The sequence below is a fragment of the Macrobrachium nipponense genome, chromosome 19 (genome assembly GCF_015104395.2).
Source record: "Macrobrachium nipponense isolate FS-2020 chromosome 19, ASM1510439v2, whole genome shotgun sequence".
Classification (NCBI taxonomy): Eukaryota; Metazoa; Arthropoda; class Malacostraca; order Decapoda; family Palaemonidae; genus Macrobrachium; species Macrobrachium nipponense.
Genome location: NC_061088.1, coordinates 56,610,776 through 56,638,770, shown reverse-complemented (window position 1 = coordinate 56,638,770; position 27,995 = coordinate 56,610,776). Strand labels below are relative to the sequence as shown.

The following is a 27,995-nucleotide window of genomic DNA, read 5'->3' as shown; positions in this document are numbered from 1 at the left end:
ATAAGATATGCTGTTATTGGTAAGAAATAGGATGAAAAGAAAATTATTATACTTTCTATGAATCAGGTTCGCCTTTTAATGTTGTTTCTCTTTACATACGAAATTTTTTTATTTTGAAGAACGTTGAATACCTGACTGTGAATGATGGTGAGTGTGAAAGACTGTGAAAATCAAGATCATAAAAGCTAGTGCCACGGCTCCAATGAAGAATAAGAATGCAGAAGCATAACTCCCGGTTGCATCGCGAAGAACCCCTGAAAAGAAGTAGAAACCAACTTCATTCTTCTCTACAGGCAGCCCTTAGAGTAAGTCTCTGTGTAGGATTTAAGCTATATCAGACAGCTGAATGGTGGATAACAGAATATTGTCATACCTCCTATTGGTCCTAGCATCAGGAATCCAATCGCTCGGAAGAACTGACTGATGCCAAAAACCAGCACAAGGTTCTCTTCTCCTGCAAGATAGGCTATTATGAACACATCTAACGCGTAGACGATGCCAAGGCCCACACCTAGTACACCCATGCAGAGAAAGATGACCCAGTAGTTGTGCAATCCACTCATCAGACCTGTAAAATACATCTGGAGTTATTCATCGTATAGATCAGTCTCCACCTAGCATTCATTTTGGCTGTTTGCTGAAGAAGAATGTACATTTCCAAATGATGGGGTGCTTTTGGCGTCAGATTTTGCTGAGAACAGATAAAAAAAACGGCTCTTAAAAGCTGTGTTATCTCCAAAGGACAGACTTATTGTGCAAACGGTAACTAATGGTAGCCGCTTAGTGATGAAAGACAAAAGAAGACATGAAAAGTACCTACCAGGGAGAGGGCAACACACTGGGGCCAAAGGGGATTCTTGAACCTCTACTCTCTGCTGTGTGCTGTAAGTTTACCCAACAGCCTTCCATAGTTTTAATACCATGAGTATATTTGTATACAGTAACTTTCTTGTCATTCTTTATAATAATGATTATATTAAGTTTTTACTAAGATTTTAGTAAATTTACCTTTTTGCGTATTTGTGTTCCCTTGTCAGGACTTAGACTTAGTGCGGACTAAACTCGTAGTTGGTTTTCTAAAAAATGTTTTAAAGGTATTATTAATCTTCTGGTTTATTATAATGATTGATTTCCCATTTTGCTTTTTAATATCATGGAAACCTCTTGTTTGTAACTTAACCCGTGTTTACATCTCATCTGGCATATTGTCTAGGATGATCTTACACAAACACACACCGTTAGCTTTACTTTTTTTGGGGGGAGTATAGTTTTAACTGGGGATTATACTTATGTATTTACAGTATACACTGTTAATATCTTACTATAATGGGCGTTATGTCTGTCCGTCCGTCTGTCATTCAATCGCGGCCAAAAGGCTGGTCTGATGGGCAAGAAACTTGGCAGGGTTATAGAAGGGACTCCTAAAATGGTTTATAATGGGGTTTCAAGCAACAAAAGGCACCAAAGGCGCCGGAGGGGCGGGGTGCTTTCCCCGAAGCGGGACTGGTTCAGCCCGTAGACTTAATAACATTACGAATTTTTCATACCTAATTTTCGGTATACTGGTAAACAATATGACTTTCGATTCCCAGTATACGTACTAAATATGACTTATCATCGAATACTGTGGGGGTAAGACATCAGTGGCACCAAAGGGGCTTGAGGTTGGGCAGGGTGTGACATAGAAAAGGTGTGAGGGAGAGAGGGAGAGTAGAGGGGGTGTTAGGGAGAAGAAAGAGGGTAAGAAACAAAGAAGGTTGGAGAGAGAAAGAGAGAGAGAGAGAATTTATCTGGTGCCATTCAGAGTTACCCCAGGCAGGTCAGTACAGTAATTTCTGGATAAAAGGGACAGTCAGCACAAGGTGGTGCAGGGAAGCTTCTTTGAGTTCTTCAGAGTTTTACCCCGACAACTCCGGGTTGGTCAGCTAGTTATATATCATAATTAATATATTTCATCTCGCCAATTAATTTTCCAATTCATAACAATGTTTTGTATATTGCCCAAGTTTCTGTTTCGTCTTGTTACAAACCGTTTTCGATGTTTGCGTATGACTTGAGGACCAACTGCGTTTGATGATGTTTACCTTTTCGCGTTTACTCGGTATTATTATTTTTTTTTTAAATATTCGAAGAATTATTATAGGCACAGCTTTTGCACGGGAAATGCTATAATCGAATAACTATTAATTTTTGCATAGGAACTGTTGTAATCTTTTATCCTTTTTCATTTTATGAGTTCATCAAAACTATCGACGAACTTTCTCGCTGCCTCTCCTCCTATTACCAGAACATTATGCAAACTGAATCTTCTTCCGAACCTTTTGAACCATATAGTAGGTACTTGGGATGAATTCATTCTTCTTGAACAGACTTCCACTTTTGGTAACGAGGCTTCATGGCGTTCGTCTTCTAATCTGGTCTTCTATCCCGGCCATTAATAACTTCCATTTCATGGATTTGCCCTTGTCTTTGATTCGTAGTCACAATAGAGTTCACTGAAGCAAAACATTTCCACAGCCTCACGAGTGAGTTCTTGATCCTTAAGCTCTAGGTCATGTGATATTGATTAATCACATTCAGTTTTACTTCCAAGTTGATATCCTTTCTTGCCGTTTTAGCTGGCCAAATTGTTGACGGTAAAAGTGTCCCTTCTGTCCCTTCTGCGGCTTCATAAAAGACTCTTGAAACAGTATATGAAGCGCAATGACAGCTATTTTTCTTGAGACAGTGTTCAGAGAGAGAGAGAGAGAGAGAGAGAGAGAGAACTAAGATTAGATGTGTGCGTGTGTGTAATAGCTACAATATGCATATAAGAGGGCAACAGACTATCAAATGTAATTGGTAGCCAGACTGCAATGAGATATCAGTGTGCTAGCGTTAGAGATCTTTCATGCAAACACTTTAAATAGATGAATATCAAACTTAGTCAGTCCCTCCAACCTAGGCATACATTCTTAAATTGCTTACCTACATGATAATACGCTATGCTGTTGTATGGCCCTCTATACACACATCTCTGGAACTACTACTTTTAAGCGCTGCCTTCTGCACGATGTTTCGTTAATAAAAAATCTTACTTTCATAATTCTTTTAACTGCTACTTTCTTAGTAAACGCGGATAATCGTAGTCGCACCTGTCGTAAGTCGAAGTATGTGTATATACAATGAAAAGTGATGCATTGCGAGACACTGGCCATAGTTATCCTGAATATTACTTCAAATATGTATCTCAACATTACTTGAAATGAAACATTCTAAATGCTCGAAGAGTACTAGATGAAACAGAAGCACAGACTCACTGTAAACTAGAAAATTGAAAAAAGGACTTCTGAAATTAAAGCTAAAGTTAATAAATATAAGACCTAGAAGGGCGAAACAACGAAGAGAATTTCCAGTTTTGCTCCTCCGGGGAACTACTGAAAACGCTCCTCAAGCTTTATTCTTTCCCTCCATTGTTCTGTTTTAAGCTGGACTCTCAGTGGAAACACCCAAGGCTGGAGGAGGCAGCTCAGTGCACGTCGAAGCTTTTGAGACAGCGGGCATCGCTTCTTATGAAATGTTCACTTTCCTTTCATACTTATATAAACCTAAGAAACAAACTAGCAGGCTAATGAAAAAACTGACCAATCACAAACGTTTTGTGATCAATATCTATTAAAAAAAAAAACTACTACACATCTGTCACTTGTCAGCAATTAAAACGAATCCCCTGCTTATAGCTCTGGCGTAACCAATAAGTCCAACAAAATATATCTGGGACTGACAGTAAGATGAAAAAGGAACTTTGAATGTGACGGCGAGAATACATAATGTTATACGTATCATACGTTACTTTGATACTTCAAAACGTTATCATGCATTTTGATATGTAAACGACCACACGCAGCCTTTTCAGTTAAGTAGATCAGAATGAACTCGCTCCTTTTGGATAGTCCAGATAGGAGAGTCAGCATGAATCCATTAGCATGAAAGTTACGAATTCTCTTCGAGGGATTCTTCTCCAAATCCTGTTTTTCAGGAAAAGAGATCATTAATACCTATTAAATTATAGAGAGAAGACGTTCAACTTGCTTTCCAGACCTATATATTTCACAGGCGGCACTTCGGAACAACACTCGAGTTCGTTTTCCTTAATTAATCAGCGCTTACCCAGAGGGACGCAAATAAGGACGATTTGTCCTAAGCCATAAATCATCCTCGGGCTCGCCCACGGCTGGTCGACGATGAGGGCGCAGAAGAGTCTCGTGAAGAAGTCCACGACTGCGTTGACACTCACGGCAGAGGCGGCCAACTGCACGCTGAATCCTGCGTCGCTCATGGCGAATGGCACCGCCGCCTTGCACGGAATAAACAATGGCAACAATCATTTATCACTCAGGGATTCAGACATACTATACGAGAAGAAATCCACGCCGCCAAACTATAGAGACCGCTCAAAATGATTAATAAAATTTGATTATAATTGGCTTGTAATCCTGTTTAACCAACAATATTTCTGAACAGAACTGACTTTCATATTTATATCATAATTGAACGTTTGAGGTGTACTACATTTTGAGTTATAGCATACACTGAAGGTAGTATTCAATGCCCTTCTAAATGTGATCCTTTCTGTCAATTCAGTCACTGTGAAGGCGATAAGATCTATAGCGAATGACCTCATTTGATATAATTATTTATTATTATTATTATTATTATTATTATTATTATTATTATTATTATTATTATTATTCAGAGAATGAACACCAATCTTATGGAACAAGCCGACGGGAGCCATTGAATTTAAATTCAAGCTTCCAAAGAATATGAAGGAGTTCATTCGAAGGACGTAACAGAAGGCACTAAAAGGAAATACGGAAACAGGAGGTCAGTTATTAGAAAACCAGATAAATGAACAAATTAACCAATAAATATTTAGAAAGTAAGTTAAACTGTTTTAGGGAAGCAATGCATTGCACCTTCGCTTGAACTTCTGAAGCTCCAATTGAGAACATCCTCTGAAGGGAGGCTGTTCCACAGTCCCACGGTGTGAGGAATAAAGGACCTCTGGAACTGAGAAGTTCGACAGCGAGGCGCATTGACTGCGCTTTGGAGCTGCTTTTCGGCGAATCTGGTTGCTGTCGGCAGGAAAAGGGGATCAGGGATCAGTTGCCAATATGAAAGGTCTCTGTCAAATTACAACCTATGGAAAAGTGACAAACAAGGGACCATTCGTCAACGGTTCGGGTCATAACTGCTACTATTAGAAAACTGAAACCTACCATCACAGACCAATCTATTCAACAGCTAAATCTCTGGCAGAAGCAGACATCCACACCGGAGAACAGTAGGTACATTCAAGTGAAGGGAGTGGACACGACCTAAGACAGGTTGTATTGACTTATCAGTTATAAATAAATACGCATGAGGCCTTACCAACGATACATAACTTTCGTGATGCATCTACTGAAACTTTCATTCTATAGAGGTGACTTCAAAGGTTGCACCTAGAATAGTTCAGTTAGATATAAAAGCACTGCAGGGCATTAGATAGAGACTCTGAAATCTTAGATGCGATGAGGTTAAGGTGATGTGATTCTCTCAGGGTTTTGGGAACTGGATGGCCAACAGAACTATTTCGAGTTTTCCTTATGGACCAGCAGAGCGAGCCATGCAGTTTTATCCAGTTTTATGACGTCATACCATTGCTTAGTACGATAATTGCCTCATGTGGAAATAGTGGGGTTAAAAAAGAAAAACTTCTAATCCCTTTCAAACAAAGTAATCCATAAAGTAGACAATACAAGTCAAATAAAGCGAGATCGTGCGACATGAAATAATTTCCATGATCCATAATCACAATCCTCTCACAGTATTTTTGCTTAAACCCCGAAAGGCACATATGCAGAGTCCGGGGTCGTATCAGAACATAAATAATTTCCGTAACTTCATCCAAGTGAGTCATCTGCTGTTGCTCATGGGTGAGTGAGGGGATGGCGGGCTAAAGGGTTGTCACAGTCTCGTCTCACTGTATCATCGGTTTAGACTCTGCAAACTATACTTTACGTGTTAAAATTGATTCCAACTCTTTTTATTTATCCAGATGATGAAAATAACCTTTTCATTCTATTGATGCAGAATTTCTACTTGAGAACGAAAGGCAATCCAACACACTGGATACTCTGCTCTGATTTCTTTACGCGTTGCAACTTTCCTAGTCAGTATGCTCAGCACTGCAAACACAACTATATTATATGCTATGGTTTATTTGTAAAGCCTTGATTATATACTTTTACTCAGTTTCGTGTGATGAGGTAAATATTTAAACTTGAATATTCTTTCTTATCTAGTACCTTATTTTAATTAAATAGTACTATGTAGGGTCTGGTAGATTTAAAGTACATGAAGTGCATATTGCGAAGCCAAATACAGTGTGAAACATTTTGTAAGTTTAGCTCATATGTTATAAAGTTATTGTAGCACAAAACAAATATATTATAAATAAGCCATCATACGATATTTGAGTATTAGTGGATCTGCCGTATGATCTATGATTGGCAGTAGCTACCGATGGTCTGTATTGGCTTTGATCCTATACAGTTCTCATATTGTCTGAGTCTGGTTTCTGTAATGGCGGCCCCTCTTTATCCTAGTCATGGCTGGTGGCTCCTCCCTGAACTCTGTCTCCATGACAGATGTTTCAGTGCTATGGTGAATGGTGCTCCTAACTCCATTGAGCAAAAATATAATTTCTTGTCTATATTTTCGCCTTGTTCCTTCGTGTACTATCACTTTAACTGGGTAGATCCTTACGCCTATATCAGCAAGACGTCTCCACCTCAGCCCAGTTTGTTTTCATTTCTGCCAAGTAGACTTGTACATCAGCACTCGACTGCCCCTATTGTTTCCACCGTTGGTCTTCCTCTAGTCCTGCTCATGAGTACAAAAGCAGATCCGACTCAGATACAGACTACCTCTAAGTACATTGTCATTGCATGTGTTGGCTGTGGCAAGCGTTTCCATCTCAGGTTCGGTGTGATCTGTTAACCTGTTGGCTCTCTGAGTGAATGATTGTGATTGGCGGTCCAGTTCAGCCCCAGACGTGATCTTTCCCCCTGACTCTGTCATACACTTTGATTACCCAATTAAATCATACAATGAAACACGATATTGTTCTCATTGGGAATAACATCTTGACCGGATGTAGCATTACATCCCTTCATCTCCAAAAATTGAATCCATAGTTGTTAGTATGAGCGGTGATTACAAAAGATCAATGCAGCAGGAGGAACTTTGCACTGGTGAAAACATGATTAAGTCGCGTCTGTTAGCAATAATAGTATAAGTTATCATTAACAGCTGTCACTCACCATGTTTTATTAAGATTACTAGTTTCCATCGACCCCAACTGAAACTCAGCGCGACACACCTGTACGAATAAAAGAATGTTAACCTCGAAAGTAACGAAGTCTGGCCGTTCGGAGCTTGCATAGTCTTGATTCTTTGACTTCCTTTCTTAGTGGTTTTTATAAAACTGTCCTTTAGTTTATTGCACTCCATGCTTTTGTTTAATGAGCTATCATTTGCAAAATCCAAGAAGAAGGTTCTTAATACAAACAGTATTAAAGCTGGAGATGTGGTTCCCTGCCAGAGAATCTATTTTCAGATCTTTTTCTCTGTTGTTTTATTCTCAGCGTCTTTTCATGAGGTCTCTTTTGAAAAAAGAGCGATGAGAAAGAAAGTCATCACTTTTATGAGTTGTGATAAATTCCATGTTTTCCTAAATACGATTTCTCTTAATTATCATGAACAAATTTTATCTCACGTTAGTTAGTTGGGTTTCTCTATAACTGTTACTTTTCAATTTACTATTGAAAGTTCCAAAACTTTTGATGCTTTACTAATTTTAACAATATATTATATATATATATATATATATTTTATATATATATAATATTATAATATATAAGTATATTTTATATATATATGATATATATAGATATATATATTATATAGATATATCTATATATAAATATTATATATATATATATATATAATATATATGGGTGTGTGCGCGCGCGTGTGCGTTTACTATATACATATAATTTTTTCTGATTGCTGAATGATATGCATCTTTTGGTACGCTTTCATTTGGGAAGATATAAATTCCTGACTATTACAATATAACTATTATATTTTTAATTTTGAAGTTATTTGCTGTATGTTTTGAATTTTCTCAAATGTTTTCAGCTACTAGAGAAATATTGCTCTGCAGCTCACTAACATTTTGCGTAGTCTGTAATGGGCGCCTTTTTGGTAATCTTTCACTTTTAAAGAAAGCAATTTTATAATATAAAAAAGGATCAAAGTTGATGCCGTTTGACGTTTGCAACATTAAGAATGCATTTTCTGAACTTATTTTTCAAGCTGCAACTTTGCTTTGCTTTACTTCTGAGCAGCAGCCTTACAAGGAGACAACAAAAATATTGATTTCTGCCACATCACTCTGACGCTGCAAACGGGGAAAGCTAGACCAGGAAGCCTCATCATTTAAACAGTCATTTGTAAAGTGAGCTGAGTTATACGTAATGTTGAATTCAGGAAGTCAATTTGGGGGCTCCCATCTCCGAGAAAAACTCATTAACAGGAACTGACGAATTCTTGCGTTTATATTGAGGTCACTTGACAGTAGACGCAGAGCTAACAGCAACTTTCAGGAAATATGCAAACATAAAACAAAGGGTTTGCTCATTGTGCGGACATTCTGTTTAACAGTAAAAAGGTGTAGGGAGCAGACAACAATTTATTATCTGCAACTACTCTTCCTTTAAAACTTACAAAGATGTTAATTGCTGTGGGAATGGTGACGGAGGTGAAGAGAGCAACTGACATGATCAACGGATCCTTCCAAAAGGCTGTCTGTGCACATCTTAGATTTCTTAGAAGACCTGGAATGGAGGCCCTTCCACGACGCTGCGAGTCCTCCTCCTCCTCCTCAGGCGCCTGGGAAATCTGAAATAGTATTGAGAAAAGTGATGCTCACGAATCCTAATCTGGCTTCAAATGCAAACAATGTTTCTCTCCGAACCTAACTCTGCTGTCATCGCTATCATCCTGCTTTAACCTGGACATGTTCAATGTCAGCGCTTTCCTCAAGTGACAAGATGCGTTCGAACAATCACGCAGGTGCTGATTTCGTTCAGTTCATACAATCTTGTAAGACAAAGGAGTTCACACATCTATGTAAGGGTGTTATTCTTAATTTTAAGAAAGAATGAATTTTAAAGTGGAATGCATTTAAAGAAATGGGCGTTGTGCAATGAGGAGTGTATTAGGCCTATTGAAAATTGGTGGTGCATAGTGAAAGGAGGACAGTCAACTTTCAAGCGTCAGTCGTGTAGAAAGCTCACCTTATTTACTGAGAAGGGAGAGCTTCATTCAAGTAACTCATCTTGTACAAGTAGAAGTGGAAGTCAGTTTCAGAGGCTTGATCTTTTACATATGAAAATGGAAAACTTCTCGAAGAAGAAAACAGACAGCTATATATATGCAAAAAGAGGTCAATAATAGACAAGTATGCAGTTGCAGGAGCATTTTCATTATTCATATACACACGCACACTCACACTTAAATTTTTGGGCCATTCTAAATCTCATGTAGTAGCACAGTATTCTTTCAAAGCGCTTTCAAAAAGCAGCAGAGATCTGAAATCAAGCTCTTAACTGGGGGAACTTATAACAGACAAGGCAAGAAAAAATGAGTCAAATTTCCAAGCTTCTTTCCTTTGTGATATCTAATGACTGATTTTTATCATTTTAGCAGATCTCATCTCTGAGAGTGAGACCTGCAGGAAGAATGCATGGACGGGATTTCTGAACAACTGGTATTCACTCAGAACGAAAGAAGTCTCCTGAGACCTACTATTTGTGAAAAACTTAAACATGACTTACTGTGTCTTCTTCTCCGGGATTTTGCTGAAGTGTAAGAACGCTGCCCATTGTGGTGCTTCCTCCTAAATAGAAGAGTTAGTCTGCTTCCCTCCGGAGTCCCAATGACACCGAAGTTTCGACAACTTTCATTTCTGTTCATTTTCATCTTGTCGGGTGACTCACTCAGCGTTCGATTCCTCCTCATGGAATGGAGTAGGCTGAGTCGGTTATACTGCACACTGGGATTCAGAAGGTCATGTGGAACAGATGTGCCTCTCGGCATGCCCCTCAAACCATTATTCACCTGAGGTTCCGAAAATATTTTGGACTTACTACGTAGTGGTCTGAGGGATTCATTATCAGAATGATCTTTAGACTTGAAGTAGTCCTGTGACGCTGTTGAAGGAACGGCATCATCAGTGACATTGTAATGTTTGCTTTGTTTCATGTGCCATTCAACTGGGTGGAAAAGCATTGCTGCTGGAATTGCATTCATCATGACTGTACCTAGAATAAAGATCCTGCACGTTTACATACGATTATTCAATACATTCAGGAAAAAATACTTATTTACAAATTGCCAGTTGATGAGAGTCAGTATTGATAGCTGTATCTGGTTTGATTAAAGTCATCAAATCGATTCTTCCCCAGAGTCATTGATTGTGAAAGCAATGACACCTCTCAGTCGGTGTATCCCAGAGACTGCAGATGATGTGTAGCATTGCCGACAAGATGATCAATTTATAACATACTCAAGAGGCGACTGAAAAGGCCTAAGAACAGAATGTGAGTCTGCAAAAAGGAAACGCTCCCACCAGTGTTAAGATAACAGAAGCTTGCAGTAGAGTGAAGTATCATCCATCGTCTTGTTGGTCTGCATGACTGTTATTATCTAAATAAATAAACTATGCACGTCACTCACCAGCAATAATATTGGCCCATTCAAAGGGGTAAATCTGCTGAAGATACGAGGCAAGTTGGGGCACCAGGATTAGCCCTAAGGAGCCTCCCGCCATCATGATGCCGTTTGCTAAGCCCAGTCGATGTTTGAAATATTTGGTGTTCATCTGGAAACAGCAGTTGATGCATAAACCTCCGCCGACGCCTAAAAGTATAATCATCAACAAATAGTGCAGTGAATCTTGCTGGAAATTGAACTACAGCAGAAATTCGTAATATAGCTGAAATAGTATTACATAGCAACATAAGAATATTCATTCAATGATAATTCACTTCATACGAGCTTTAATTAATACTACCTGTTGCAAGGAAAGTTATCTTTATGGAATGCGAAATGAACTCAAACCTTAACTTAGGCAAATACAGTAAAAATGCTTCATGATTCCAATTACCACAGAAGAATGAAAAAGTGAAGAGCAGAAGAAATGGCTCCGTGACATAGGCAGATAATACGAAAGAGGACGATGAAACTGCCCCTGACACGAGGGCCACGAGACGTTGTCCAAACTTCTGACTCAGAGGCCCAGCTAATGGTCCTAGGGGTGAAATTCTCAAGTTATTCTCAATCTTTGGAATCACTGACAAACTTTTGTAGACTGTTGGTAATGACTCATTCGTAAATCTGAAGGAAACTTCCTAAATACAGTTTTTTTTTGTCACTTAACATCATTTTCATCGAGAGGTACATATCCAAAGTATAACCTTTTGGTTTTACTACTATTATTTGAAGCTGATTTGAAGCTTTGTACATAAGCTGAAAAGCACAGTTGAGGTACAGGACTGGAGGTAACGTCGTGAGGGAGGAGGAGGAGGAGGAGGAGGAGAAGGAGGAGGAGGAGTGAGGCGGAGGAGGAGTAGGAGGAGGATGGAGGAGAGGGGAGGAGGAGGAGGAGGAGGAGGTCCTGAGCGTGAGCAGGGAAGGAAAACTGAAGTTGTGGACAGAGGAGAAAAGCATTCGTGGCATTAATAACATTGTCCGATTCAAACTATTGATTGCGATTCTGACGATATGAAAGTATAAATTCCACAGAAAGAAAGAAAATGTTCTAAATACTTCGTTCAAATGGTATCTTCAACATAACATACGGCCCTTTTCTGGAAAAGTGACACTAATTGCTCTAAGGGAGTTACTGCTACAAAGTGGGCGCAGTGTAAAAGGCAAACGGCACATACAATCAGCGAGTGACCAAAATCCAAAAGGGAAAAGGTTACAACGGTGCAAAGCAATGTATTGACTCATTCATATAAGTACCTACTCACAATGGACGAAAAATGACACATTTTTGTCACACAGTAAGATGTATACTCACTGCATCATTGTAATGGCGTGTCAACAATAGTACAGGGGATACAACAAAGCAACACAATTTCTAAATCATGTCGGAGCACATACAATGCTTTCGCCATTTAGCCTGGACTGTAAAGCAGTTTTTAGAAAACTGCTCTAGTCGATGAAATCCTTGATTTTCTGTGATGTTCCAGACCTTTAGCATAATTTATATGTAAATGTCATACGAACTTTTATGCTGGCTGAGTTGACAAGGATTATGTAAGATCCACTGTGTACCGATGCAATGTATATGTATGGCAAGACTATCAAGAGCTGGAGGCGATTACACACACACACGCACACACACACATACACACACACACACATATATATATATATATATATATATATATATATGTGTGTGTGTGTGTGTGTGTGTGTGTGTGAAGCAGTGTTATCAATTCCATGGAACGGAACTGACTTTAGCACGAACTTCACGAAAAGAGCCATTCTAAGGAAAATACCTCAGGCCCAGTTGGCCTCAAGGACATGTCATAAATGTTGTGAATCAATTTGACCCTTTTCTCTTAATTCATGGTTGAATCACACCAAGCATAAAGGCAGGGCCACTGACTACTACCACACATTGTGTGACATTTTGGGTATCTGGCCAGGGTCAATTTTAGTGGCAGTGCTTCAGTGTGATTCTACTGTATTAGCTAAAATTTGAAGTACCAACCTTAATTCACGACAATAGAGAGAGATGGTTTTTTATATCACAAGGTTTGAAAGGCTCCTAGGGAAGAGATGTCTGCAACAACAACAGCAAAACCTCGCCCATGTACAGCGACAGAGAGAAAGAGAAGCAGCAAAAGAAGAAGCCGAAAGAGAGAGAGAGAGCCTATAAAAACAGCAAGAGAAAAGGTAAGACAAGAGGATGAAAAACAGAGATCTAATGAAGAGACAAGAAGTTGAAAAGACAGCAGAAATGTGAACTTCAAGTAATAAGATGCACGGCAGAAGTTCATGCAACTCCAGTATCATTGCAAAACCCAACAAATATATCTGATGAGAAGTGGTAACACTGATACATCCACTGAAAGATTTTAGATTGGCGTAAATGTAAGACTGGCTTAGGGATAAGCGAGCTGTTTGTCCAAGTCTATAACTAACAAGTAATTATGACAGCCTAAAGAGAGCATTGTTAAAGAGATATGAGACGACACCAGAGATATTTTCACAGGTAAACTGAAATGACTGAATAGAAAAAAAAGAAGAGAAAAAGAACTTTATGTTTGGCACATCTGCTCAGGAGAGAGCAGTTTGTCAGCATATGTTTGACCGAGATTGTTGTCTTGATTTTGTGTTTTGATGCAAGCGAGTTGTTTGTTGGAGACAATTGGTGTTTATGGGTTGCTGTGTTGGTTTAGAGTTGTTGCATGATTTGTCATGTTTTTTCGAGTTATTGGTATTTGTTTGCATAGTGATTGTTACGTTTTTCTTTTTAGAGTTCTTGTATGGTTTTGGTGCTTGTCTGTCTTTGTGTATTGAAATTCAGCGGTTGTTGTGTCTCAATGACTATCCAGCGAACGGCACAGCATCTCGCCCTGAGTGTCTCTAGTCTGAGGTGAGTACATGTGTTGGTGTTTTGTGTTCTGTATCTCATTAAGTCAATTGCCCTGCATGTATTTGGTAACGTAAAGGGAAAAGTGTGGCTGTGGGAAAATTTATCCATCAGAACGATCAATGTAAATGTGGGAGATCTTGTTGCTTGCTTTTGTTTTTTGCTTGTGATCCTGCCACATTATTTTTTAGCGCCCGAACAGGGACTACTGCTGTGGCAGCTGCAAGACGATTGGTATATAGTGAGTTGTGTGCTTGGAAAAGAAAACAAGTATGGAAGGTTTGATTGAAGTGGAGAGGCTGAAGGAAGAGTTGCAGTTGTTGAGGGAAGTTAAGGAAAGAGTGGAAGAAGAGTACGAGAGGATTAGGATTGAGGGTGAGGAGTATAAGAGGGAATTGGAAGGGTTGAGAGGAGCGATGAGGAGTGCAGAAGAGAGAATGAAAGAGGAAGTGAAAGAGGCCGAGCAGCAGATGGTTGAGAAGATGGCTGAAAAGTTGGGATCAGTGATGAGTAATGTGCAAGAGATGATGAAGGAAATGATGACAGTTTTTTGGAGAGGGAGCGGTTGGAAGAGCAAATGGACGAGAGTATGAGTGATGAAAGTGATATGGTTGCGGCATGTGAGGGGGAAAAGGAGAAGACACAGGATAAGGAGAAACCTGAGCGGAAGGATAAGAAGGGAGCTGAAAGTAAGAAAAGGGCCAAGGGAACGAAGAGTAGTAAGAATGATGGGCCGAATAAGAAAAGGACTGATTACGATGAAAAAAGAGCTGAGATTAAGGTACAGATAGAGAGTGATTTGGATAGTGGTGAATGGGAAAAGTTTGAAGACGAGGGAATAAATGAGTGTAAGGAGTTTGTGAGGAAGTTGTTAACGACTGTGCCTGAGAGTGTATATGAGTTTATAAATCTGAAACATAAGGAGAAAATGAGATGGACGAATGAGAGGTTAACATGGAATGATATTTCAGAGATAGTTGGGGATTACGAGCTAGATATGTGTATGATAGAGAGCAGAAGTGTCAGCGTCAAGACCGAGTAAATGAGGGTTGCTTGTGAGAGAGAGTAAGTGAGAGCATAGTTGGGTTGTTTGCAGAAGTAATTGGAAGAGTTTAAATGTTTCTGTTTGGTTGATATGTCATGTTTCGTGTTTGTATTGCTGTTAAGATAATATAGTATGTATTTATGTCGATGGTTTTCTGAAAGAGAGAGAGAGAGAGAGAGAGAGAGAGAGAGGAGAGAGAGAGAGAGAGAGAGGGCGTAAGTGGTGGATGGATAGTTAACGAATGGTTTGCTTGTTGGGCGATCATCTGGGTTCTCTGCTGGGACGGTTGCCAAGTCAGTCAGTCAGCCAGTCTGTGATGAGCATTCATAGAGGACAGTAGTTTTGGCAGAGTTTATTGATGGTCAGTTGTTATTGGGTCTTTTTTGATTGATATTAGGACTGTATGTTTGTTTTGCGTGTGTCTGTCTGGTTGTTGTTGAGCTGAAGTGTTTGTTGTACTTGATTTCGTGTTTTGATGTTAGTGAGTTGTTTGTTGGAGACAGTTGGTGTTTGTGGGTTGTTGTGTTGGTTCTGAGTTGTTGCATGATTTGTCGTGTTGTTTTCGAGTCGTTGGTATTTATTTCCGTAGTGATTGTTATGTTGTTGTTTTTTTTAGTTCTTGTATGGTTTTGGTGCTTGTCTGTCTTTGTGTGTTGAAATTCGGCGGTTGTTGTGTCTCAATGACTATCCAGCGGGCGGCACAGCATCTCACCCTGAGTGTCTCTAGTCTGAGGTGAGTACATGTGTTTGTGTTTTGTGTGTTCTGTATCTCGTTAAGCCAATTGTCCTGCACGTATTTAGTAACGTAAAGGGGAAAGTGTGGTTGTAGGAAAATTTGTTAGTTGGAACAATTAATGTAAATGTGGGAGATCTTGTTGCTTGCTTTTGTTTTTTGCTTGTGATCCCACCACAACAATTACAGAAGAGGAAAGAACAGAACACGGTGCTACCTTATGGATGCAGAGGTTAGTGAAGAAGGTATAAAAAGAGAAATGAGCTGTTACAATGGAAATGAACGCTCAGATTCACTGCTATAATAAGTTGGGAAGATCAAAATCACAGATGAGGCAGTTGCTGAGAGATGTTAGTTAAGTACAGAGAGAGCAAAATGCTAAGATCTTAAAGCTGAAATTCACTGGACGTCGAATGAGAACGGTAGAGGAGCCGTTACATGGAGAATAGAAGGGAAGCAGCAGAAACAGCACAGACGAAGGCAATTATATGACAAGATTGCAGGCCATCGGCAGGAATGGCACAGACGAAGGCCCGGACATGAAGAGATAGCAAGCTGTTGGTGAGCAAGACAGGATTGTGAAGAGAATTTGTTTTTGACTGACTCCTGTAAGGACACCTGACGTAAAACCTTCTGATGATGTGTACAGCACAAGATGGGCAAGATGCCATCAAAGACAATGAGCATCAAGAGGATGAAGGGTGGGTCTGTCTCCTGTCTCAGTCAGTCTCATGAGATAACTACATGGCGAAATACAGTCTATAAAATGTAATGTGGCAGCACTGATGATCAAGTGGGCTGCCTCAGTTTATTGTTATTGTTTGGGTGGTACCAACAAAATTCCAAGATCAATAAAAGAAAAGGTCCAGACAGGAATAAACGAGGAAAATCTGAAAGATCGAGCCAAAACAAAGCAAAGGATGTGATGTGGTAGGGGGACCAACTGATATGTGACATCTGAGGAGGTGATGTGAATGGTTGGGAGTATGAGGAGGAAAAAAGCATCAGTGCCATCAAAATAATAAGTTTCTTGATAAAAACAGGTTAGGGGCAGAAGCTGGAAAGATTATGAAAGCAATGATAAAGGAAAGGAAGCCCTACAGTCACAACAGCACAGAGGGATTAGACTGCCTGATCATCCAATGAAAGTGGAAGAAGTGCTGAAAGGAGGCCAGTGCAAATGTACAATTGTTCATTTGACAAACAGAAACTTAGGTAATGTTCATTACTCATACATTCTCCTGGGTAGCTCTTCTCATTAGGAGCGTGAACATGATCCCAATCCCTTCCGATACCTCTGCACAAAATAACCAGTGATAAGTCTACATCAGCATTTACATAAAGATATGCCAAGGATTATCATCCACGATGCTATATCTTCACAGGTAAAAGGCTCAATATAATTATAACACCTTAGGAGACAGTGTGCACAAAATACCATAGCAATCCCAAATAACGATGTGATATAAGCCTACCTGCAAAATTGTACCAAAAGGCTTGTAAGTTGAAAAGCCAGGCTGCTAATGATGGAGAGCTTCCCAGCTCCTGCAATCTATCAGCATAAAAAATACCAAAGCAAGGACCTTGCATCCCCACCAGCATCTGAGAAACATGGAAGACCAGAGGCAGACATACAGCTGATATGATAAGTTAACTGACATCTAAAGTGTGTTAATAAAGCTTTCACAATATCAGTACAACACTCAAAGGTTGTTGTGAGCCTTCTGGCCCAGCTGTTTTATATAGAACACACGCAAAGCATGGACAACATCAAATGCAGGTATTAAGGCGACTAACATTGATATTAAAACTACAAAAGGACGTATACCTTATTAGGAATTAAGGCTTATGAACACATCCAAATAAGGACTCTCAGTTTTGTTGTAAATTTAGGGCTTCATCATTCACATAAGTAGCATAAAACTTATCACCATTTAAAGCTGGATATTAAGGTGGAATTACAATTTCTTTGCCCATATTTATGGATTCACTCTTACTAACAATTTTATCACTGGGATCAAGTAAGGTAGATTTTACTACTAGATCATTACAAAAATGGAATTGACTGCTACCAACGGTTCTGCACTTACGAAACAGAGGCTGGAGCCGAGCACGACGAGCCAGCCCCATCGGCTGTGAGGGGGGCAGTCCCCCGCAGCAGCATTTCTCGCTACACCTGCTTCTCCATCTAGAGGGGAGGAAGCAAAGCAGGTATTGTAGGGCAGCTTTTCGAGTGGAAGGACGACTCTCTGGCACAAAGATTCAGATGATCATTTAATGATCCTTTTCACATAACATGTTATCAACTTGTGACCTCCTCAGCCCACTTTTCATTGCAGTGAAAATCTAACTCACACTTATTGGACAATGAAGCACATTTTTGTGCACCAGGACACCAAACTGTTTGTAAATAAACACGAAATGAAATGAAATGAAGAGCAGAGTTGAAGTGAAGGACTCATTCCTCACCTTTACTTTCGTTATGGCATTGACATCTGCTGGTGCCAACTGATGTCGTGAGGGAGCCTTCCAAAGGCGCTGGGAACTCTGCCGGCGGCGTCTCCCCGTCCGTCGCCCCATGTCTCTCTTTCATGTTTGCAGACAGTGACTCTCTCTCTTCATGAACTGCATCGACGACTTCTGAGGAAACCTTCTGGAGAGAAAGACCAGTAAAAGTGCACTGACAGACTTGTACAGAGTTTTCTGTAACTTAATTGTAATGACTGAAGGAAGGTCTTGCTCTTTCTGGCACAATATAGTAGGGTCAAAAACTGAAGTTCTGAGACCAACCTCTGACTAGTAAAGTTTGATGGTTGACGTTGAAACTTTAATGCACTTGCATCCAATTAAGCTCCCATGCCTCTCTGGGAACCCTGGCCACACTTCAGGAGAGCAAGAAATCAAAATGGCAGACTGACCATCTAGATAAAATAATATTTTCTGCAAATGTTCCCAATACCTCAGAGTATCTTTTTCAGATACTTTGAGGGCAAGGAATCCATTTCTGATGTTAGTTTTGTGATTACAGGCCTCCTATGTGACAAGTTTTTTAAGGTATAGTGCATATAATGCAAGATACCGAGTCATCTTGCATAATAATTACCATTTTCTTCATTCAGACTCTTTTGAATGCTAGGACATTGTTACTGTGCATGCATCCATTGATCAATTGCTGTTGCACCTGATTTGAAAAGAGGTAAACAAATTTAGTTACATGGTTGATTTAGTTACTGAATTTGTAACATTTTTATTTGCTTTTATTGTTCAAAGAAAATAACTGATCTAAATTGTTTATACCTTACTAAGTGTTGTTCTCTTTCACATTTTAGTACTGGTGTATGATTGTGAACAAGCTGTGCGAAGCGCAGACTGACAAATTAAAAGATGTCCCCTGGCCTCCACAGGTAATTGAACTTGAACAGCAGGAAGAAGTTTCCCCACTCCTTGTTTAGCTTATCTCTTCACTCAAAAGATCTAGACAATTTGAGTCTGACATCACAGCTCACACACTTTCATCACTACTACTTCATCTCTGCTGCAAATGGATCAGTGATTGAGTCAATGAGGCAGATGATTCTGTCCCTCATGGCATCATCTTTCAACACTACGGTGTGGCTTTTAAAGACATAACGTGCTGGCTGATAAGATATGAGAAGCCACTGTCCTTTTCGCTCAGGATACTTGGCATCCTCCGGTTTCATACACTGGACACACATTTTGGTCATGCACTATTCCTACACCCGTTCGCAGACGCTTTGGTGTAGATGAGGGTATATGCTGTTCTTGCTGACGTGAGGTTAATTCTCTCTCACATTTCGGCTGTCTCTTCTTTGATCTTGTTCATTTATCTGACTTTGATATATCAATTGGACAGTTAACCATAATGTTCCAGTTCCCAGCGAACAGTATCAAACACATTCCCAAATCTATGAAGACCCTTCCAGTTCAAAGCTTTGGATTTCAATTCATTCCATACTTCTTCAGTTATATGATCGGGAACTGGAAGAGGAATTAACCAATAAAATTGAGGAGACTAAAGTAATACCAATGGAAGACCGTCCCAACCCAGTTAGACTTAAAGAAAATAAAGAAGTCAAAGCATGGGTGAAAAGAGTCAGCATTGTGCTTGCTAGAATGGTCCCGGCAGAATTAAGTCTGACTGAAGCCAATCATATCAACTATGGCACGGCATGATGCATACAAAGTAAGATCATACCAGATTATAAAAAAAGAGGAATTCAGCCAAAGAAAAGAAATGCAGAGCCAGCATGGAAAAAGAAACAACATGATAAAATAAACCAGTTAAGGGCAGAGGAGATCTCCCAAAAATTGCTCACAAAATCTGCTCAAGAAAAGAAGGAAAATAAAGAAAAAATACAGAATATGGGATGAACAAATAAATGGAAAACTGACAGAGACAGAACACCAAGCCAATGTAAAGGCCCTAGCTGCACAGATAAGAAACAAACGACAGAAGATAAAAGCAAAACAGATAGATAGGCAGTTTGGTGAAAATCCAAAGGTTGTGTATGGAAACATGACAAAAGAAACACTGGAGGTACAAACACCACCGAGCAAGGAAGACCTAGAGAGATTTTGGAAGCCACTGTTTGAAGACCCCAGACAACACCAAGAAAATTCATGGATTGTTACCATTAGGCCGAGCAGTCAGAAACATCAAATGCCACCAATAAGGTTCGCCATGGAAAAAGTAACAAAGAAAATAAAAGAATATAGTAATTTCAAGACTCCTGGAATAGACAAGATCCCAAATTTCTGGCTAAAAAAGATCACAGTACTACACCACACTTATGCGCAAGCCTTCTCAAGAATGGTAAGAGGAGAAGAAGAATCATCAGAGTGGCTCACAACAGGAAACACCAACCTTCTTCCTAACAAATATAGGCACATCTGCTGTCTACCAACAACCTACAAATGGCTCACAGGAGTCATAACAGACGAGATCTAGATACACCTAGATCAAGGCAGTATGGAAAAAGAACAAAAAGGATGCACAAGAAACAAATTTGGCACTAAGGATCAACTACTAATAAACAAAACATTATTAGAAGATTGTAAGAAAAGACAAAGGAACCTTAATATGGCTTGGATAGATTACAAGAAGGCATTTGACAATCTGCCAAACACCTGGGTACTCAAATGTTTGGAACTATATAACATCAATGAGGAAATAAGATCTTTCCTGGAAGCCCAGATGATTAAGTGGAAGACCACTCTCTATCTAAAACACTCTGAGGGCCAGATAGTAATTCCAGACATAAAGATCCAAAGAGGAATATTCCAGGGTGACAGCCTCTCACCACTCCTCTTCTGCTTGACCATAGATCTGCTTAGTAAAATCCTGAACAGCATTAACGCTGGCTATGACCTAAGCAAAAGCAGAAAAGAGAATAAAAGAGTGAACCACCTGCTCTTCATGGATGACCTGAAGTTGTATACAAATACAGAAGAAAAACTGAAAGAACTGGTTAGGACAGTCCACCAATTCTCAAACGACATCTGCATGGAATTTTGGTTGGACAAGTGTGCTAAGAGTACAATAAAGAAAGGGAAGAAAGTAACATCAGAAAGCATAGAGGTAGAGGAAGGCATGTTTGTTGAAGACCTGGCAGAAGAGTCTGCATATAAGGACTTGGGAATAGAAGGAAACTGGTACAGAACACAAGAAAATGAGAGAAAAGATAAAGAAAGATTACATCAACTGCTTAAAGATCTGTAAGTCAGAATTAACACCAAAGAACAAGATCACTGCCATAAACCAGCTGGCGATACCAGTGGTGACTTATGGTTTTGGCATTGTAGACTGGCCACAAGGTGAGTTAGACAGGATGGATATTAAAGCCAGAAAGATTCTCTACGTAAAGTCAAATACAGACACCAGTGTATGGACAGAATATACCTTCCTCGCAAAGAAGATGGATTAGGCCTGACTGAGATCAACCAGGCCTACAGAGCAGCAACCGTAAGTATAGTTAGTAGGCAGTACTTAAAAAGCTCTGAGCAAACTTACAAAACAGGCTTAGAACTTCGCAAGAGATCTGCTAGAAGACACAGAGGGTATTGAACAGACTCGAGCAACAATGATAGCCAGGAAGACCAAGCAGAAATACAGTCACAGGGAGGAGAAACTTAGATTGGAAAGGTGGAAAGACCACGAAAGGGCAGGAAGATTTCAAGAACTGGAAAAAAGTTACATAGACAAAGAAGAGTCACTTAGATGGATAAGACATGGAGACCTAGGTTATGATGAAGAAAGACTGATAATAGGAGTACTATACAAGATCAAGGCCTCCTGACAAACGGCTTCAAGAAAATGGCGGGCATATGTGCAGCGGTTATGAGTGTGAATCATCTGATATCAGCCTGCCAGACCCTGCTTGCAGATGGCCACTACACAGCCCACCATTGGAAAATAGGACAGTTATCATCTTTTATGACAAGGAAATTCCAACAGGAAGATATATAGAAGGAGGTGCTATAAGACCTGATATTGTGATCTGGAACGAGGAGGAAAAAACGGCAAAGATTATAGATGTGGCAACACCCAGTGACTTTGGCCTCAATAGAGCTGAAAGGCATAAAATAGCAAAATACCAAGACCTAAAGAACGACCTGAAAAGCACTTGGGAACTGAAGGAAATAGAAATAATAGCTGTGGTAGTAGGGGCAACAGGACTTATGAAGAAAAACCTGAGAAAATATCTTCAGGCAATACGAAGTTGCCCAAGTATAAATGAGGTACAGATTTCTCCCCTCAAAGGAACGTTCGACACCTTGAAAAGAGCCATCGGATATAAGTCTTGTGGAATATAGAGGTGTAACCATAGACGCCAGGCTGGGGTCCATTGCACCCCTGACATAAACTGAAAAGTAATAATAACCTAAACCAGAAGAGACTCAAACTTTGTAGAGGACATCTTTTACTTTGTCAGTATGCACTTCGCACAGCTTGTTCACATTCATACACCAGTACTGAAATGTGAACGAGGACAACGCTTAGTAAGGTATGCACTGTTTAAAAGCGATGATTTTCTTTGAACAATAAAAGCAAATAAAAATGTTGCAAATTCAGTAACTAATCAAGCATGTAACTAAATTTGTTACCTCTTTTCAAATCAGGTGCAACAGCAATTGATCAATGGATGCATGCACAGTAACAATGTCCTAGCATTCAAAAGTGTCTGAATAAAGAAAATGGTAATTATTATGCAAGATGTCTTGGTATCTTGCATTATATGCATTATACCTTTAAAAACTTATTACAAAGGAGGCCTGTAATCACAAAACTAACATCAGAAATGGATTCCTTGGTCTGAAAGTATCAGAAAAAGGGGTATTAATAAGGTATCTGGAACATTTGCGGAAAATATTATTTCATCTAGTAGATGGTCAGTCTGCCATTTTGGATTTCATGCTCTCCTGAAGTGTGGCCAAGGTTCCCATGAAGGCAGGGGGGTTGCTTATTTGGATGCAAATGCATTAAAGTTCGAAAATCAACCGTCAAACTTTACTAGTCAGAGGTTGGTCTCGGAAATTGAGCTTTTGACCTTGCGAAAATCACCCTGGAATTCTGAATGTCGCCGTCGACATCTTGACCAGGAAGCCTCCATGATCAGCAAAATTAATAATGATCATTGTTAGGAACGATTAGCAAAAAAACAAATGAATAAAGAAATATATAAATAGATGAAAGAAATAAGCAAATAAGCAATAACCAATTCTCACAGTAAATTCTAATAATTTAGAGTAATAATTCATTACACATTAAGAAAGATAGGGGTCAATAAATATGTATTTGTATATTCTTTATGTTTCTTGTAGTTTCAGAATTTATCATGGTGAGTTTAAGCAACTTGCATAACGTTTTTTATCTCCACACACAGTGTGAGTTGTCTGTCCATGTGTACTAAACATATATATATATATATATATATATATATATATATATATATATACACATATATATTTACACATGGACAGACAACTCACACTGCGTGGAGATAAAAAACGTTATATATATATATATATATATATATAATATATATATATATATATATATGTATATAAATATACACACACACATATATATATATATATATATATATATATGTGTGTGTATATTTTAGTATAAATATATATATATATATATAATAATAATATCTATATATATATATATATATATATATATATATATATATATATATATATATATATATATAAAATGCAGAACGAAGAACGGGCGCTTGCGAATATCACAAAATCCACGGTAGAAAGGTAAGTGAAACTGTGGACTTGGAACAAGTACTTACCTTCGTAGTTTATTCAAGATTTCCAAGTGTGAACTTGAAAATGTAAGAATAAACAACGAAAAGACTTGTTGCAAGTCCCGGGTTTCACTCACCTTCTTACGTGGATTTATATATATATATATATATATATATATATATATATATATATATATAATATATATATATATTATATATTATATATATATATATATATTGTATATACATAACAAAATCCACGTATATATATATATATATATACTATATATATATATAGTATATATATATATATATATATATATAGATATATATATATATATTATATATATATATATATATAATCCAACGACGAAACTCCCAATGCAGAAGCCGATTACTCGCAACAATGACAAACACAGGTTTCTGTTAGTAATTGGCTTCTTTATGTCAAACTAAGTTTCGGGTATTGAAACCACCTGAAACCTAACCGTTTCAAGACGTCACTCGATGCTCAGCAAAGTCCACATAGTATGGAAGCACCGCGCAATCTTGCCATTTGTCTCATCACTTACAGGTAACCAGTGTGGTTTACGTGCAAATCTTATTACTGAATTCGTTTTATATCAAGTGCATCGGGTTCCTTCGGGATGGCACAACTACCACAGCACTTCCCAGATGTAATGGCAAATCTATACCTCAGTGAGTGGCATCTTTTGCATATTATCATATCGTCTTTGGCTGATAAGGTACTCCATACCAAAGCCGATAAAGCTATCACTCGGGACGAGAAGGTGGAGACGCAAAAAGTGACGATCAGTGTCATCGACAGACATCGAAGTACTAATCTATAGAGGCCTTTGGAGGCCATTTGAATGAGAGATCCCGACGATCAGTGCCAGTTGCCTCATAAGCCTCATTCCTTTAATTAAAAGAGAGCATACTACTCCAGATCCTACTCAAAATATCATAGAACGACAAAAATGAATTGCATGCAGTAACAACCGACTAGTTTAACAGTTCAAATAATTACCATTACGGATTATCTCCGTTCGGTGATGTTGAGTTTCGTGCATGAATCATAGCACCACAGATTTGAGTTCCCGGAGTTGTGAAGGATGCAACTGATATCTCAGATAAAAGATTATATAAAGGTACCATTATAAAAGATCTTGGATAATTTTGTCTGTGCATTTTTTTTTTTTACACGCACCTTGTTTTTTTATTATTATTATTATTATTATTTTTTTTTTTTTATTGGTGTTGGCATGCGTAAGCGAAACGACATAGACCACTTTAATTGAAATGAAGCATAGACATATGCAGCCAGTTCCGATGGTAGGGTATTAATTCATCATAATCTTCCATGTCAAATGTTAATATCAATGATTAGGCCTATACGCGTCAATTTCTTGTTTTGAGGCAATGACAGGGCATAGGCCTACACTTCAAATTCTTATATTTTGAAGCAATGTCAATAAATAGGCCTACACATAAAATTTATATATTGAGACAATGACAGAGCATGAGCCTGCACGTCAATTTCTTATTGCAAATAGTTTCCTACCTTATCTGTTGGAAATGGAGTAGCTTTTAATTAATATAGTAGTTTCAACTCCACGATTTAATTGCATATGCATAAAGTGGAATGTACACGTATAAGCAAGAGCACATACATGCGTGGATGGCCATAGTAACTTATACCACAGAGAATAAAAGTAAAACTTGTGGCTGTGTAGCTGATGGTCTCAGCCATACACACAACTATCAAACTGCTCTCAAGACTCAATTAACTATATTGAAAATATATATTTACTGAAGGGATAACAAATTATGTTACTGTGATGAGTAAGTACAAGGCTGCATTTCTATGAAAATGAAGGTTATGGTAGAAAGGCATCATAAGACACTTAACGAAATAAGAAAAATACATAATAGCTGAAAAGTTATGAATGAGGTGATCCAACACAGTCTACGATTTGCTCATGAATCATTCGGTTTTGACGGCATTGTTGGACAAATGGACACATGAGAGCCTCTCTCTCTGCGCGCGCGCGTGTATATGTATTGTTAGGAGAATATTCTATTGTGGACTATATTCATAAAGTTCCCTATTTCTTTTAGTTAAAACAAATTACTAAATTTCAGTTAACAAGAGTCTAGGCAGATAATTCTTTACACCAGTATTTTATGAATAGGTCTATGTTTATTCTGCAATGTTTTGATACCATATGAAAAATTTTCGAAGATACTACAAGCACCATAACAGCAGTAACAAAAACAAGAATAACCACAACAAGAACCACAATAAAACAGCTGAATATAGATAGGCCTATAATCCAAACGTCACCAGCTGAGTAAACCGACAAAAAGACAGGAACTTATGGGTCTATGTTTTTGTATGATCCTGTTATTTCGAAAGGAAATAATTTCCTTAATAAGATTCTCAGCAATTTATATCTAATGTTTTGTATAGCCTATTATATTGTAACTGTTTGTTAAACAAAGGTATATTCTGGTTTTGTAAAGTGTAGTCATTAATTTTCAACCCTCCGAATGTGTAAACGATTCTAATGAAGTCGATTTGAAGACTATTAATATGTAGTAAAATTCCTGAAATTAATATGAAATACCCTCTGCATAACTGATAAAGTCTTTGTGTTTAAATTTAGAATGGGGAACACGGTTTGATTCTAGTGCACCGATTCGAACGCAGACATTCCCAGTGTCACCTCCGTATTCAGGTGAACCTCATTTACGAAACACAACATTGCGGAACGCATAACACTTCTGACTTCATTCATATTTTCCTGTTTCTCTACAATTTTTATGAGCCGTGTATTATGAATTTATTTCATGGGTTAATGTAACGTTTCCTTTTGATAATCAGCACAACGTATTTTAGCTTGATAAAACAGCTATTGCAAAATAAATGATGATGATAAGAACGACAGATTAGCCAACTTTTCGAAACTGTTTCCAACCAATCAGCTTCAAGGAACGGCCGTGACGTAATCAGTAGGAGGGGCTAAGCTGCAAAGCTAGCTGGTTTTTGCTTTATAATAACCAACAATTCATCATACCAGTATGGTGTTCGCAAGTACTTGCAATTTGCTTCATTGTATGTCAAAGACAAATGACAAGGTTCATAGAAGATAATATGAAAATCTATTCCACTACGTCTGGAAAACGTGAAATTCTGTCCATTTACTGATGTAATGTCACTATCCAAATGATCTACTACCTACATGGAAACAACACAAACATCAATCTATATTTTCCCATGTGTTCGAAGTACTGCAGAAGCAAGTTTTCCCCTGTGACTTGAACTCGAGACATTATTTGAAGAATGCTATGACTGGTGAGAGAGGATAGTGCATCTTGTCAAAAAAAATATGCTAGGCTATCTAAGACATCCATGAAAGGAAAGCTCAGTTGCCATAAATCCGTAGATCTTAAGGTATAACATTGCTATTCACCACAAGCTTGGTTTCAACAGAGCTGCAGTAGTCTCCTGGGACTTTGGCAAATCCCTCGAGAACAGACGCACCTTAGGAGTACAGGCTCTTGGTTGATAAAATGGATATGTTTTAAGCACTTGGCCAAAGTAAAACTAGGCGTGATCCGAACTGCAGATTACTCGCAGCTCGTGCTAAAATTGGCAGCCAAATAGAACTTTGTTTCACCAACGAAAATTAAAATAAATACGTTATATTTCATTAGAAACCCAGCCATGGATGTGATTCTGTGTGGTCCTAAGCCCGGATAAATGGGGAAGGTTAGGGAGGTGCTAACAACCCTTTCCTGTAAAAACCTATATTGTTACAGAAACCGTACAAGAAGCAAATAAGCTTGGACCGCTTGTTGATGACTTTGGAACAAATATGATCATGAGCTGGAAAAAACCCATAAAGTTTGCTACTTGGAATGTACAAAGTTTGTACAGAGGGGGATTTGCTGATGTACTTAAAAAATGAGCTGGAAAGATATGGAATACAAATAGCTGCCCTGGAAGTTGAGAAGTGTAAGATGGATAAATGGGGCATATACTATAGTAGCAGAGAAGTTGGAAGACATGAGGAGGGAGTTGGATTTTACATTAGTAGAAATATAAGCACTGCTGTTGTATAGTTTGAGGGTATAAGCATCAGGATAGCAAGAATAAGGATGACT

General features: G+C 38.6%; 1 protein-coding gene and 1 pseudogene across 1 annotated transcript; one reads left to right on the top strand and one right to left on the bottom strand.

The window, feature by feature from the left end:
- Positions 1 to 42: 42 nt before the first annotated feature.
- LOC135211796 (uncharacterized) lies at positions 43 to 24,533 on the bottom strand. Its single transcript, XM_064245011.1, has 11 exons — positions 24,314 to 24,533; positions 18,010 to 18,193; positions 17,631 to 17,728; positions 17,016 to 17,142; positions 11,261 to 11,404; positions 10,831 to 11,013; positions 9,901 to 10,415; positions 8,818 to 8,991; positions 4,150 to 4,336; positions 374 to 568; positions 43 to 254 (listed from the first exon to the last, which is right to left on the bottom strand). The coding sequence occupies exons 2-11, from the start codon at positions 18,131 to 18,133 to the stop codon at positions 109 to 111; spliced, it is 1,893 nt and encodes a 630-aa protein (XP_064101081.1). The 5' UTR covers positions 18,134 to 18,193; positions 24,314 to 24,533; the 3' UTR covers positions 43 to 108.
- Positions 19,200 to 22,522, top strand: LOC135212908 (uncharacterized; annotated as a pseudogene).
- Positions 24,534 to 27,995: the final 3,462 nt, after the last annotated feature.